This window comes from Marmota flaviventris, chromosome 2 (genome assembly GCF_047511675.1).
Source record: "Marmota flaviventris isolate mMarFla1 chromosome 2, mMarFla1.hap1, whole genome shotgun sequence".
NCBI lineage: Eukaryota > Metazoa > Chordata > Mammalia > Rodentia > Sciuridae > Marmota > Marmota flaviventris.
This window is the reverse complement of record NC_092499.1, coordinates 178,321,786-178,336,954: the sequence shown is the minus strand read 5'-3', so window position 1 is coordinate 178,336,954 and position 15,169 is coordinate 178,321,786. Positions and strand designations below refer to the sequence as shown.

Below are 15,169 nucleotides of genomic sequence, written 5' to 3'. Positions count from 1 at the left end.
GAGCAGTTTTACATAAAGAATGAGATAGGAGCCTGCTTCTCAATTTAGACCTAGCCAGATCAATTCCATATCCTATAATTTTATAGGGTAGGATGGGAGGAAGGCAAGAAAATTTTAAAAAGAACTTCAGTTTATAGGGGCTACCTTCTCCTATGGTGGGAGAAGTCTTGCCCTGCAGGTTCAGAAAACAGCCACTGTGCTAAGACCACCTGGGAGGTAGCAGCCCAACCCTTGGGGAAAAATAACTATTCACCAAGCTAAAAGAGAGAGGGAAAGGGGGGCTGTGGATATAGCTCAGTTGGTAGAGTGCTTACCTCCCATGCATAAAGCCCTGGGTTCAATCCCTAGCACTGCCAAAAAAAGAAAGAAAAAAAATGGGGTTGGAGGGGGAAGCCCTGTAGTCACAACCTGAATTTTCAAAACAAAAGAACAAAGCAAAAACCCCAGCCTGTTCCCATGGCCACTGAATCCACTAGCTCAGTTCCTCTTTGGTTGTATGACCTGCTTCAGGAACCTGTGCACCCCAAATTAGATCCCACACACCCCATCCCCAATGGTTGTGAAACAGTCTATGTGTATGAAGATGTGGGGACCATTGTGACTTCCGCGTAATAAAGTGCTTGACACAGACCAAACTCAGTCTAATTTTAAGTCCAATTTTAAAAATATGTATTGCTAACTTATAACCTCTTAAAAAACCTCTGAACAGGGTAGGAATTTCCATTTTGCCCATTACACATACACCCCTATAACAATACTTTCATTCTTTCTCTGCACCAAAGTGTAGGTTTTATGCACTCTTCAGACTGGCCTCTGGGAGTCACTGTTTATATCACATACTCCATTTCTTAAAATTGGCTACGGTTTTCAAATGAAAGTGCAGTATAATATTCCCAGGTGGCACACTAAATCATTGTGCTAAGGATAAAATCCAAACTCATTTCCATGGCTTGTCTGCAGCATGAGAACAAACTGGTTCTCTTAATGTATTGTCCTGGAGGGACAGGAAGCATGAACAACTTAAGAGAACAACAATCTATTTCAAAATACAGTTCGCAGACTACAAACTGTAGGCTACAACTCACCCCGATTTTAAGTCTGCTTCTAGGTACACATTTACTCTTGCCTCAGTCCAATTTCATCTTGTGTCATTGTCTCCTACCCCCACCTATCAACATGCTTCAGATCCTCTACCCTGTGTTCCTCAAATGTGCCAAGCTCTCTATCTTGGCCTTTAGGTTTACCATTTCCTTCGCCTGGAACACTCCCTGCATACCTGATTCTTCCTTGTCAATCAAGTCTCAGCTTACATCCCTTTCTCTGAGAAGACTTCTCTAATCACTCAATCCCAAATAGTTGTGTCACCCAGTCACTCCAATCACTATTACTTCACCTTGCTGTCTTCACAAACCTAACATTATGAAACATTAACTTATTATTTTTTCAACTGTTTTGTAGTTGTAGATGGACAGCATGCCTTTATTTTGTTTATTTTTATTTTTATGTGGTGCTGAGGATTGAACCCAGTGCCTCACACATGCTAGGCAAGCATTCTGCCACTGAGTCACAGCTCCAGCCCCTGGAACATTATTTTATGTATTTACTTATTTATGCATTTACATATTTACTATGTTCACTGCCTGTCACCTCAGACTAGAAAAGCTCCACAAGGAGCTCAAATTCACAAGTACACCTCCAGTTCCTGGCAGAGAGTAGGCACTCAAATATTTGCTGATTAAATAAATGTGTACCAAAAATATGTATTGCTAACTTATAACCTCTTAAAAACCTCTGAACAGGGCAGGAATTTCCCAGTGCAATGCTATAAATGCCACTTTATTGAACTTTTCCCTATGGTGAGAGGGTGTGACTTCCTGTCAAGTTCTTACACCATCTTTGTTCTGAATGTGGTAAAGGAAAAACAGGGGTTTCAACATATCACTTGGGATTTTCCCCACTTATGGTTCAAACTGAAGTCTGAGACCATGGGAATCAGGTGAGGCTGCAACCCCCCTTCCCCCTTTGGTGGTGCTGGGGATCAACCACAGGGCCTTGTGCATGCTAGGCAAGCACTCTACCACTAAGCTACACCACCAGCCACAGGATGTGAAATCTTTTACCTGACACTTGTGATTCTACAAAGAATCCTTCATCAAATAAACAAACAAAAGATAAGTTATCAGTCAGCTAACAGAAGGAGAAAAATCCATTATTGGTCAATAATCTACTGCTGTTTGGAGAAAATCAACACAAAGAATTGAAGCAAGAATCTTCCTCCGCTAAAGTCAAATGTTACATCCTATTCTCCAGGTTTTCCTTATCATTCACTCCCAGGATGAAATTATCTGCTGAGATAACAATATCCAGGAAGACCCAGGAAATCTCTGGACTAAGTGACTTCAATTTTAGTTCTGAATACTTAACAAGCAGAATGTGAGCTGAACTTTGGAAGAAAAGCCAGTTCTTCAAAGACTTACTCCCAGGGTTCTGTAGGAGAAGCCCGCACAGCTTTTACCCCCGCCTTCACCCAACATAGACTTTATCCTAAGGAGCTTCATCATAATGAGCATTTATCCCTAAGGAGCTGTGTGGCTCTGTAGGGGAATGGGAAGGGGAGGCAGCCTGGTGGGGCTAGAAGTGTTTTTCAGAATCTAGTTCACAGATCACCTCCATCATAATCACAGGAGTGCATATAAAGGTGCAGATCCCAGGGCAATGCCCAGCCCTACGGAGTTAGGACCTTTGGGAAGGAGGCTTTTAACTTGCCTTCCCACACACAACCTTTTTCTTATGCATAGTAAAGTCTGAGAAACAGTGGGATAGAAGGACGCGAGAAGAGGCAAGGAGCTCATTGAAAAAGACAAGGGGTAGGAAAGGATCTGGGAATGGAAGATAGCGGTGGGCTAGGGGAGGGTGTGCTCTGCGTTATCAGCAGTCAAGAGGGGTGTGTGATGGGGACAGTTGAGGGTGGAGGTGAGAACAGAGCTTAGACTGGGAGGCTGGTCCGAAGCGAGGTCGCAGCAGCGGACTGGCCAGGACGTTGGGGAGGCGGGGAGAACAGGGTCTGGACGTGAGGGGGAGGAGCGAGGGTGGAAAAAACGGGGATTCTTCGGGGGGTGAGGGCTGAAAGGTGAAATGGGGAAGTGGGGATCACTGGGGGCGGGGACCAAAGTAGGGCTGGGAACCCAGCGGAGGCAGTAGCCGAGGTCTTCCTCCGAAAAGGCGCCTCTCCTAAAACTCCCGGCCTTGACAAGCCTGAATGCGGGGCCAAGACCCGGGAGGGGGAATTGGGAGGAGAGCCCAGTCAGGAGTAACCTGAGCAGGGGTTCTGAAAGTGGCTTGGCACCAGGCATGGGGTGCCGGAAGGTCCTGGGATACCCGAGAGGGCCCTGCCTCAGCTCCGGCTCCCGGAGTCTCCTTCACTCACCATCGCCGCCGCCATCTTGGATCCACGTGTCGCCGTGATGACGTCAGCGGAAGTGGTGCTTCCCTGGTTACGGACTTCGAGTCCTCGAGGTGGTCTATCAATTCCAATCTCTCCTGTCGTCGCGGTCAGCGAAAAGGCAAAGGAGACTTAACTCCTGCAAGACAGGCTAGTCCGAGCAGTCATGTCACTGACGAGGTGGAGAGAGAGGCTGGTGTAACTATTGGAGCCATATTAGCTCCTGGCAGAGACGGCGCCTCCCCTACTCTCGCTGCCTTGTGGGTAATGGAGTGTGCGAAACACGCTTGCTCTCTGGGTGCCATCTTTACTATTGGCAGAAAGACCCGTTGCCAGGGTTACCGAGACCTTGATAGAAGGAGGAGGGTGCTCCCGCAGCGGCCGAACTCTGAGAATAATCTGCAATTATGTGTTTATTTGCTTGACTAACATATATCCTTTCTAATAGACTATCCTCTGCAGGAAGTTAGGGTCCTGTCTTTTATTTTACCTTGCTCTACTTCATTGTCATCTGTGAAACAGGGAAGGGATTATAGTAACTCCATCCTAGGCTTCTGATGAAGATTCAGTCACATATGTTACATAGGATGCGTTCAATAAATAATTATCATTATATGCTTAGCTATACTCCTTCAGGCTTATAGTAGATGCGAACGGTACACTATGTATTAAATGAATGAATAAATGAAATGCAGCATATTTAGTGGAGGGAGACATCTTTGAATATGGACTTCACCATGTTTGACTAGCTAAGTGTGTGACTTGAGGCAAGTCACTAAGTCTTGCTAAACCTTCGTTTCCAATACTGGTAAAAAGAGACTCAAATCATCATGGTATTAAGATTGAGAGAGCAAAGCCCAGAGGTACATACTTATGATCCCAGCGACTTGGGAGGCAGAAACAGGAGGATCCAAGTTCCAGGCTGGCATCAGCAATTTAGTGATACACTTGTTTCAAAATAAAAAGGGCAGGGGATGTAGCTCAATGGTAAAGTGACCCTTAGTTCAATCCCCAGTTCCCCGCCCCCTCAGCAAAAAAAAAAAAAAAAAAGATGGGAAAGACCTCAAAATTCATTTGGTCTATGCATACCACTGTAAATTGGATATCTCGTTATATTGTTTCAAAAAGTTGTTAAAAGAATAATCATTAGTGATAATAATCAGCATTGACTGAATATTTGTTGTGTGCAGTAGCATTTAACATTATGCAAAAATAGTTCCTAAGACTCTTAGTTATCTAATTCTACCTATTGGCAGGGGGACCAGTGAACTTTGGTCCCCACATATAAGCACCCTGGTGAATTTTCTGCAAAGATGGCTACCAACAAGCCCTTCCATCCTTTCATGAGAATACGGTTTCTCCCTCCAAAAAATAAACTATTATCCTCCCATCAAATATGACTGGTCAAATCCCTTGCTTTGCAATAGAATGTTATACAAGTGGCTGCCACTTCTGAATCTAGGCCTTATGAGGTGTGGCAGCTTTTGCTCTACCCTCATAGGTGCAGAGAAGTCTGACTACCCTGCTGGAGAGCCATGTGGAGAGACACAGAGGGCAGTCAATTCCTCAAGACATTCTGGAAACTCCAGCTGAGCACTACACATGTGCCCACACATTCCAACCCCAGCTGAGCTACCAACTAAATAGAGCTGCATGAATCACCTCATCAGCACCAGGAGGAACAAAAGAACTGTCCAGCTGAGCCTAGTTGTTTTAGCTTTGGGGATTGCTTTATTATGGTGTAGTAAATCATTGAAACTGGTGACCTGCACAACCATCCTAAAAGGTAGTAGATCAGATATTATCCCTAAGAGGGAAGAAGCTTGAGAGACAAGAGGGATTTGTCATTGTCACAGTAAAAATAGATTCCAAACTTGTAACCAGTTCTGGAGCTTGGGTTCTAGAGGTTTCTTCCCATTTCTGGCTGCCCAAAGAGGACTGACTGATAAAGAACAAAGCTCCATAAATGGCATATTAGTCCTCAATATTTCCATGTTTCCCCTCCTCATGCTTTGTATTTTTTTCCCCAAAGGGCTTCCATATCCCAGTCTCCTTTGGTGACATAAGCTGTAATATATGATTATGCAGGAAGAATTGCATAAAGGCGAAAGTCCCTAAGGCCCATGAAAAGCAGAATGCAGCTCTGGTTGGTTGCTTCAAAACGGCCTGAAAGTGGCAGCTAATGTTGCAAATAGGGCTTGAATTTTAGTTTTGTTAGCGAAACTTTTCTGTAATGAGGCAGAGAGTAGAAAGTTTAGACTTTGTCAACATATGGCTGCGTCATGACTGCTCAGCTGCCATCTTGCTACAATCCATGCATAATGGGCTTGGCTGCAGCCCGAGAAGTTTGCCAAATCCTGGTCCAGATATAAAGTGATGGAGAAACTGTTCACATTGTAGATGGTACTTATATTGTGACCAGCATAAAACTGTGACTTTGGGAACTCCTACTTTATTCAGCAAAGTTGTTCCTGTCTTTGATTCAAGAGTCGGGTTCTGATAGGTCTTATTATTTCACTTTCATCTTATTCATTAATGCAAGTGAAACTATCAAACTTAATTCATGCTGGAACTATACTAAGAAAGTATGTTGTCAACCACGTTACCACTCTGGGCAACCAAAGCTCAACCCTGGCGCTGGGGGTGAGCTCAGTGGTAGACAGCTTGCCTAGCAAGTTTGAGGCCCTGGGTTGGATTTCCTGCACAATGATAGCAGTAACAACAAGCTTGATCCCATGAGGAAACGTTGGGAAATAATAGTTATTCTACCTGGGAAGGGAGCTGGGAGTCACTAATAGAGGACTGCTTGCTCCCCAGGCCCTTAACTCCTACCTACTCTCAGCCTCCTGGGAACCCCTGCAACTGAGGCTTTTTGCGGTTTCCAGAAATATAAGCCCTCAGGCATAGTAATGCAAAAATGACAGCAGAAAGCCCAGTCCACTCTAAGGGATAGGAGCACATGCCACACCCTCTGATGTCAAAGTCTGGAGGAGGACTGTCCAGGCTGGTATGGTACCCTAAAACATCCTCAGGGGTCTAGGCTCTATCCAACTTGTCAGCCTTTAGAGTTGGTTCATTTTCCTCAGGGTCTAAATTGGCAGCTAGAGCTCCAGCCTTCACACACACACTTTCTAGGCAGCAAGGCAGAGGAAGAGATGAGAAATGAGGGCAAAGAGCCTATACCAGTTGTCTCTTAAGAAAGGTTCCTGGAGAGCTGTGGATGTGGCTCAGTGGTAGGGCACTTAGCTAGCATGAGTGAAGCTCTGAGTTCAACCCCTAGTACTGAAAAAAAAAATTCCTGGAATCTTCTATAACATACTTAAACTTATAACCATAATTATCAGAACTTAATGATGGGGTCATGTTTTGCTGCAAAAAGGGATTGGAAAATGTAGCTTTCATTCTAGGTGGTTATGCTCTCATGAAATAATTTTATTTCCTGCTGGGTGTGATGTCCCACACCTGTAATCCCAGTGATTTGGGAGGCTGAGGCAGGAGGATTGAAAGTTCAAGGCTAGCCTCAGCAATTTAGTGATACCTAGTCTCAAAATATAAAAAAAAAAAAAAAGGTTGGGGGTGTAGCTCAGTGGTAGAGCTCTCTGGGTTCAGTCCCCAGTAACACACACACACACACACACACACACACACATACTCTTCCATTTCTCTAGAAGGAGAAACGTGGATATGGAGATGACCAGCAGTCACTGCCATCGCCTAAAAGGGAAGGAATGCAGATAGAGTACAAATTGCTAAGAGCCTGTCAGAATATACCATAATGGGGACAGATGTGTGACAAAAATTAAGGGCCCACGTAGGGGACTAAGGAGGCAGTTGTATTCCAGAGCACAGGAGAAGGTTGAAACAGAATGCTGAAGCTCAGTGCCAAGCCAGGGTGAGACGAAGCAGGCCGTTTTGGCCTCAGATTGGAGCATCTTACTTGCCTTTCTCTGCCACCATCTGGGGGAGGATTCCATGCAGTTTTCCCTCAGAACAAGTAACATAAAAAGTATTCCCATGTGCTTTGTATAATTGTCAGACTTAATTTTTAAGAGCAGTGCCATGGTTTGAATGTGTTCTCCAAAATTCGTGTGTTGAATTAGTCCTCAATCCCATAGTGTTGAGAGGTGGGACTTAAGAGTCAATTTGGCCATGAAGGTTCTGCCCTCACGCGTGGAGGAGAGGGGTGAGTTCTCCTGAGACTTGGCTTCTGATACAGATGGTACAGATACTCCACCCCTCCCCACACAGAGCTCGGTTCCCCTTCTGCCTTCTGCCATGGGATGATGCACCAAGAAGGCCCTGGCCAGATGAGGGACCCTTAGCCTTGGTCTTCTCAGCCTTTAGAACGATAAGAAATAAATCTATGTTCTTTACATTTACCCAGTCTCAGGTATTCTGTTACAGCAGCAGAAAGGGAGTAAATAGTTTAAGTACACAGAAAAATGAGTGGAAATTACAGTTCTAAAATAGCCCTTCATCTGCCCCCGATTTCCATTATTATTAACATCTTGTGTTGGTGTGGTGTGTTTGTGACAACTGACAAACCAATGTTGAAATACTACTAAAGTTCATATTTTACAATAGGGTTCACTCTTTACGTCCTATATTTTGTATGGGTTTGGACAGCTGTATGATGATATGTAAGCACCATGGTAATATCATACAGAAAGGTTTCACAGCCCTCCAAATGCCCTGTGTTTCACCCATCCATTCCTCCCTCCCTTTGTCCACACTCCTGGCAACCCTTAACCTCATTACAGCCTACATGGTATTACTTTTTAAGAATGTCATATAGATGGAATCTACAGCAAATGACCTTTTAAATTTGGTTCCTTTCACCTAGCAACATGCATTTAAAATTTATCCATCTCTTTTCATAACTCATTTCTTTTTAACACTGAATAAAATTCCATTATATGGATGTATCCATTTGCCTATGAAAGGAAATCTTTTTTCTTTCTTTTGCTGTTACATCTCAGTCCTTTTTTTTTTTCCGGACAAGTTCTCGCTATGTTGCTGAGGCTGGCCTCAAACTTGCAATCCTCCTGCCTCAGCCTCCTGAGTCGCTGGGATTACAGGCTTGTGCCACTATACCCAGCTTCAAAAGATATCTTGATTTCTTCTGAGTTATGGTATTTATGAATAAAGTTTCTCTGAACATCTCTGTGCAGGTTTTGTGGGACATAAATTTTCAACTCAAATGGGTAAACACCAAGGAGCCCAAATGGTGGATCATATGGTAAGAGAAAGTTTAGCTTTCTAAGAAATTGCCAAATGTCTTCCAAAGCGACGGAGCCGGTTTGCCTTCCCACCAGCAGTGAGAGGTCCCGTTGCTGTATGGCATCAGCATTTGGCATTGTCAGTGTTTTGGATCTTAGTCATTCTAATAAGAGTGTCATTGTCATTCTAATTTGCATTTCCCCAATGGCATGTGATGTGGAGCAACTTTCATATGCTTAATTGCTATCTGTATATCTTCTTTGGTGAGGTGTTTTCAGATCTCTTGTCCCCACTCCCCACACCTTTTTGTGGTATAGGCATTCAACCCAGGGGTGCTCTACCACTGACAGATACAGCCTGTATTATTATTATTATTGCTTTTAAATTTTGAGACAGTGGTCTTGCTCAGTTGCCAAAGCTGGCCTTGATCTTTTGATCCTCAGGCCTCACCTTCCTGAGTGACCGGGATTTGCAGGCATGTACCACTGTGCCTAGTTTGCCTATTTTTATATTGAGGTTTTTTGTTTGTTTGTTTTTGTACTGGCAGTTAAACCCAGGGAAGCTTCACGACTGAACTACAATGCCAGTCCTTTTTATTTTTGAGACAGGGTCTTTCTAAGTAGTGCTGAGTGTCATGTTAAATTGCTGAGGCTGGTCTCAAACTTGCAATGCTCCAATCTCAGCCTCTCATGTGGCTGGGATTACAGGGTTTGTTTTGTTTTGTTCTTGTACTGGGGATTGAACCCGGAAGTGCTTAACCACTGAGCCACATTTTATTTAGAGACAGGGTCTCACTGAGTTGCTTAGGGCCTCCCTAAGTTGCTGAGGCTGGCTTTGAACTCGTGATCCTCCTGCCTCAACTTCCCAAGCCATTGGGATTACAGGTGTGCACCACCGTGCCTGGCAGGACTACAGGCTTTTTGGTACTAGGATCAAATCCAGGGTGTTTAACACTGAGCTACATACCCAGTTCTTTTTTCTTTCTTTCTTCTTCTTTTTTTAATCTTGAGACAGGGTCTTGCTAAATTACTGAGGCTGTCATTGAACTTGAGATCCTCCTGCCTTAGCTTCATGTGTCACAGGGATTACAGGCATGTGCCAATGTGACCAGCTTTTTTTTTTTTTTTTATTGTTGAGTTTTAAGAGTACTTTGTATATTTTGGATATTAGTCTTCCATCAGTTATGTTTTGCAAATATTTTCTCCAAACTTGGGGCTTCTTTTCATTTTTTAAACAATGTACTTTGCAGAGCTGAGTTTTCAATTTTAATGAAGTCCAGTTTACCTTTTCTTTTCTTTCTTTTTTTTTTTTTGCGACAGGGTCTTGCTTTGTTGCCCAGGCTGGCCTCTAATTCCTGGATTCAAGTGATCCTTTTGTCTCAGATTAACTTTTTCTTTTCTTTTTTTGGTACCAAGGGTTGAACCCAGAGGATGCTTACGGACTGAGCCACATCCCCAGCCCTTTTTTTATTTTTGAGACAGGATCCACTAAATTGCTTAAGGAGTCATTAAGTTGCTGAGGCTAGCATTGGAATCCTCCTGCCTCAGCCTCCAGAGTCTCTGGGATCACATGTGTGTGCCATCGCATCCAGTTAAGGTTAACTTTTTCTTTCATGGATCATGCTTTTGGTGTTGTATCTATACCCATATTTTTGTTTGTTTTTCCTGTGACCAGAGGGATAACTCAGTGTTGGCTGAAGGAGTAGGAGGGCAGGAGCTGACTCCTTAGCCTTGTCCCTACAGTCACAGGCTCCAACTCCTGAGATCATGTCTCAGTCAGCTATTGCTATAACAATTCTACATAACAAAGCAACCGTAGAATTCAAATGCATATGATAATAAGCATTTCATTCTCTTCCACGTGTCCACAGGTCAGCTGGGGTTCCGCTGATCTGGGCTGGGCTCAGCTCAGTTTAGTGGCCCCCTGCAGGCGGAGTCCCACCCTGTTCCTAATGTCACTCATCTTCCTTAGGCCATGTTCTTTTCAGGGCAAAAGGCTGGAGCAAGCCCAGATCCGCAAACATATTTCAAGCCTCTAACATCCCATTGGCCAAGCTCGCCATCTGGGGGCAGGATGTGTACTCCTCCCATGGATTCCCGAACAGGATCCCGTGTACCTCCAATCAGGAGGGCAAATTCCCATTGCAGGACCATGGGTTTCACTTTTGGATACCTGTCAGGATGGCCTTAGGCCTGAGCCCAAGCAACTCCATTTTAAAAACTCCAGTTTGAAACCTGCAGTCTCACCAGGCGCACCTAACGGAGCCCTCCAGTGTGGTCCTCAGGCACCAAGAAGTCACTTCTCCCCACCCTGATAAACTCAAGAGTGAAGCCTGTGGCAGGCTGTCCTCACCTGATAAGAGGGAAAATCGAGAAAATCAGGGTGTAAATGATGTCACTGAGAGACCCGGGGCAGCTGATAAGGATTGAAAGGGGAGTCAAAAGCCCCCAAATTTGGTATAAATAATAGAGCAAATGAACAGACATTCAGCCAGACGACAGTGATGCCTTCGCGCTGAGAGCCTGAGGACCTGGACTGAAGTCCCGACATCTTTCATCATTAGCTGACCCTCTGCGTTGTTCTCACCGCCCTCAAACTCCACAGCCACTTCTTGACCCTGGTGAGAGTTTCTCCCTAGGACCGCCTCCCCAGCCAGCCGTCACCTCCACCCCAGGAGAAGACTGCCTTGGTTCCTGACCTGATCACCGACGTCTGACTGGGCATCTGCTGGACCGAGAGCCTAAGGTTTGAGACTTCTGATCTGACACTTGAGCTTAGCATGCAGAGGGAATGTCTGTCGTGAGCCTGTCATGATTAAGCATGTTTGCAGTGCTTAGAATCAATCTAGAATTGTTTGCTGTGAATTGATGATGTCTGTGGCAGTGCCCAGCATTAAGCATTGTCATTTTCTTGATTAAGAACGTAGAGTGAAATTGTATTGAGTGGTCTGAGTGAATAAAGCATTGACTAGGGCAGAAGCGCGTGGACATTCTTTATTTCTCCCCTTGGACTGCATAAGTCACACCTTTTGTTCCTCATGACAATACCCAAGCACCACCCAAACCAAAAAGCAAGAGAGAAATGAAATGACCAACTAGGCAGGTTATGATATTATGCTGTATTTATTTTGGGTTTCTTCCATGGTTCCTGGCTCATGACTCCCTCCACAAGGCGGGCCACAAAAATGGAACTTTCTCTAAGGTGGGTCCCAGAAACTAATCTTCCCTTGCCTTTTTGTCTAAGAGTTAGCTGTACAGAAATTCTCTGACCTCCTCTTGTTCTGTAGTAGGTGATAAGACCCCTCCTTACTGCAGCTGGGTCCTGCCCCAAACCCTGGAGGAAGGACAGCCACAGAGAGAGGCAGGAAAAAAAATCTAAATACATGGACCTTGCTGGGTTCCCCACCCAGTCTGTCAGCAAAAATGCCTATGCAATAAAGTGCTCATAAAACCCCCAAAGGACAGGGTTCAGAGAGCTCCTGGACAGCTGAACACTTGGAGACTTCCAGGGGGTGGCAGGTCCGGACAGGACATGGACACGTCATGCATCTTCCCCCACACCTCACCCTCTGCCTCATTTCCTGTGTATCCTATATAATGTCCTTTATGATAAACCATTAAAACCTAAGCGCTTCCCTGAGTTCTCTGAGCCACCTGAATTGATGTATTGAACCCAAGGAGGGGTTTGTGAGAACCCCGACTTGTGACAGTTGGTCAGAAACACAGATGAAACAGCTGAGGTTGTGACTGACATCTGAGGTCAGATGTCAGGGGCAGTGTTGGGGACTAGACCCTCAACCTGTGGGATCCGATGCTTTCTGAGTGAATAGTGCTATAAACCGAATTGGATTAGAAGTCACCCCCTATGACAGAACTGTTTCCTGAATGGTAGGGGGAAATCCCACACCTTTTAGAGTCACAGAAATCTGTATTGATTGTGGTGTGAAAACAGGAAAGACAGACACTTTGGACACTTTTGATTTTTTTCCTAGACATATATAAGTTAAAACATGTTGCTCAAGGGGTAGCGCGCTCGCCTGGCATTCGCAGGGTGCTGGGTTCGATCCTCAGCACCACATAAAATAAAGATGTTGTGTCCACCAAAAACTGAAAAATAAATAGTAAAAAATTCTCTCTCTCTCTCTCTCTCTCTTAAAAAACAACAACAACAAAAACAACAACAACAAAAAACATGTCTAGGAAAAAACCCAAAGTGTTTGTTTTAGCTAGCTTAACTCTCCACTTTTTTCTTATACCCAGTTTTTTTTTTTTGGTACCAGGGATTGAACCCAGGGGTACTTAACCACTGAGCCACATCCTAGCCTATTTTTATTTGTTATTTTGAGACAGGGTCTCGCTAATTTGATGAGGCTGGCTTTGACCTTGTGATCCTCCTGAGCCATTGGGATAACAGGCGTGTGCTACCACTCCCACCCTTTATACCTAGTTCTTTTTTTTTTTTTTTTTAATCTTTTTTCTTTTTCTTTTTTTTTTAAGAGAGAGAGAGAGAGAGAGAGAGAGAGAATTTTTTTTTTTTTTTTTTTTTTTTTAGTTTTCGGCTGACACAACATCTTTGTTTGTATGTGGTGCTGAGGATCAAACCCAGGCCGCACGCATGCCAGGCGAGAGCGCCACTGCCTGAGCCACATCCCTAACCCTATACCTAGTACTTAAGGTTAGTACTGCTGACAGGTGCACAGTAGTTTCAACAGATATAGATTTCTGTGTGACCCTGAGGGTTTGTGTTAGTTAGCTTTCCATTCCTGTGACAGTATACCTGAGAAAATCATCTTAAAACAAGGCAAGAGTTACGTTGGCTCATAGTTTCAGAGGTTTCAGTTCATGGTCACTTGGCCCTGTCACTTTGGTCTTGTGGGAAGCAGAACATCACGGTGGAAGCACAGGACAAAAGAAACTGTGCTGTAAATGATCAGGAGGCAGAGAGAGGGAGGAGAGAGAGAAGCTGGGATTTCCATATACTTTTCAAGGTCATGCACCCAAAGGCTTACTTCCTCCAACTCAGCCTGCCCTCCTAACATTTCCACCACCTTTCTGTAGCCTGGTAAGCTATGAATCCATAAGTGGATGAATCCATTCATGAGATCAGAGTCCTTGTGATCCAGTCACCCCCCTCCTAATGTTCTGACCCTGAACATTGTTGCTTTATACACCAAACCTTCAACATATCACCTTATGAGGGACCAAACCAGAACCAGGGTGCTGAGATACAGATCCTTCAGGGGATGCAATAATATTGAAAAGTGTCATCACGCCCTATCCCATTATCTACATCTTCTTATCTTTCCTCCATGTCCAAAGCTAACTGCCATGCCCGGCACAGTGGCGCACGCCTATAACTACAGGGGCTCGGGAGGTTGAGGCAGGAGGATCCCGAATTCTAGCCTCAGCAAAAGTGAGGCACTAAGCAACTCAGTGAGACCCTGTCTCTAATAAAATACAAAATAGGGCTGGGGATGTGGCTCAGTGGTCAAGTGCCCCTGAGTTCAAACCCCGGTAACCTCCCCCCACCCAAAAAAACAAAAAAGCTAACTGCCAGAAAGGTTCAGTTTTTCAACTGTGGGAAGCACCCCTGCTTTCTTGTCTCCTCTGCTTCCTGTTAAGTCTCTCTCCCCAGCCCATTGAGAGCTTTCCAAGCGCCGTACGAGGTACCTCTCAGCTGCCCCATTTCTAGACTCCAGGATTCCTGCAACAATGAATACCATCTTAACAATCACGATGGCCATGTGGCCATAGGAGCTGCCAGGGCTTCAGGCAGCACCCACCCTGGGGGAGATCTAGACCAACCAGCTCAGCTAGCAACGTGGCTTGGCAGGACAGTCAGATCATGAGAAATCATTCCTAGCATCTGGCACAACCTGGTCCTGGGAGGCAACACTCATCCAGCATCTGGACGCCAGTGTGATAGGCAAAATAACAGCCCCTCAAGGATGTTCATGACCTAACCCCCAGAAACAGTGACAACGTTACCTTACTTACACAGCAAAAGGGACTTTCCAAATACGATTAAGGATCTTGAGATGGAAAAAGTGTTCTGTATTTTTTGGGCGAGTCCAGTGTAATTCCAGGGATCCTTACAAGTTGAAGAGGGAAACAGGAGACTTAGAATTGGTATAGGGGAAGCGATGATGGAAACAGAGTTCGGAATGATGTACAGAGGCAACCATGAGCCAAGGTGGGTGTGGCCTCTAGAAGCCAGAAAAGACAAGGACAATTTTTCCCCTGGGTCCTCCAGAAGAAAGGCAGCCCTGACAACTCATTTCAAACTCTGATTTCTGGAACCATAAGATAATAAATTTGCATTGTTTGAAGTCACTTGTTACAGCAGCAATAAGAAACTAATACAGCCAGCAACTGTTTTAGAGCAGTTGGAAAACTTTGAGCATTGAATGTCACTTTTTTTTACACTTCTGTTCTCTAGGAATGTCCTTCCGCCCGCAGCAAGACGGCAAATAGGTATTCTGGAACTGGAAGGACAGGAGGGCAGAAC

The 15,169-nt window shown here is 44.7% G+C and overlaps 1 protein-coding gene across 1 annotated transcript in view; it reads right to left on the bottom strand.

Annotated features, from left to right (window-relative positions):
• The window catches only part of Tm9sf4 (transmembrane 9 superfamily member 4), a 49,965-nt gene extending 46,307 nt beyond the window's left edge, over positions 1-3,658 (bottom strand). The window contains exon 1 of the mRNA XM_027945361.3: positions 3,428-3,658. Within this exon, the coding sequence (XP_027801162.1) occupies positions 3,428-3,442 (15 nt within the window). The 5' untranslated portion in view covers positions 3,443-3,658. The remainder of the gene's footprint in view (positions 1-3,427) is intronic.
• Between the last annotated feature and the right edge of the window lie 11,511 nt (positions 3,659-15,169).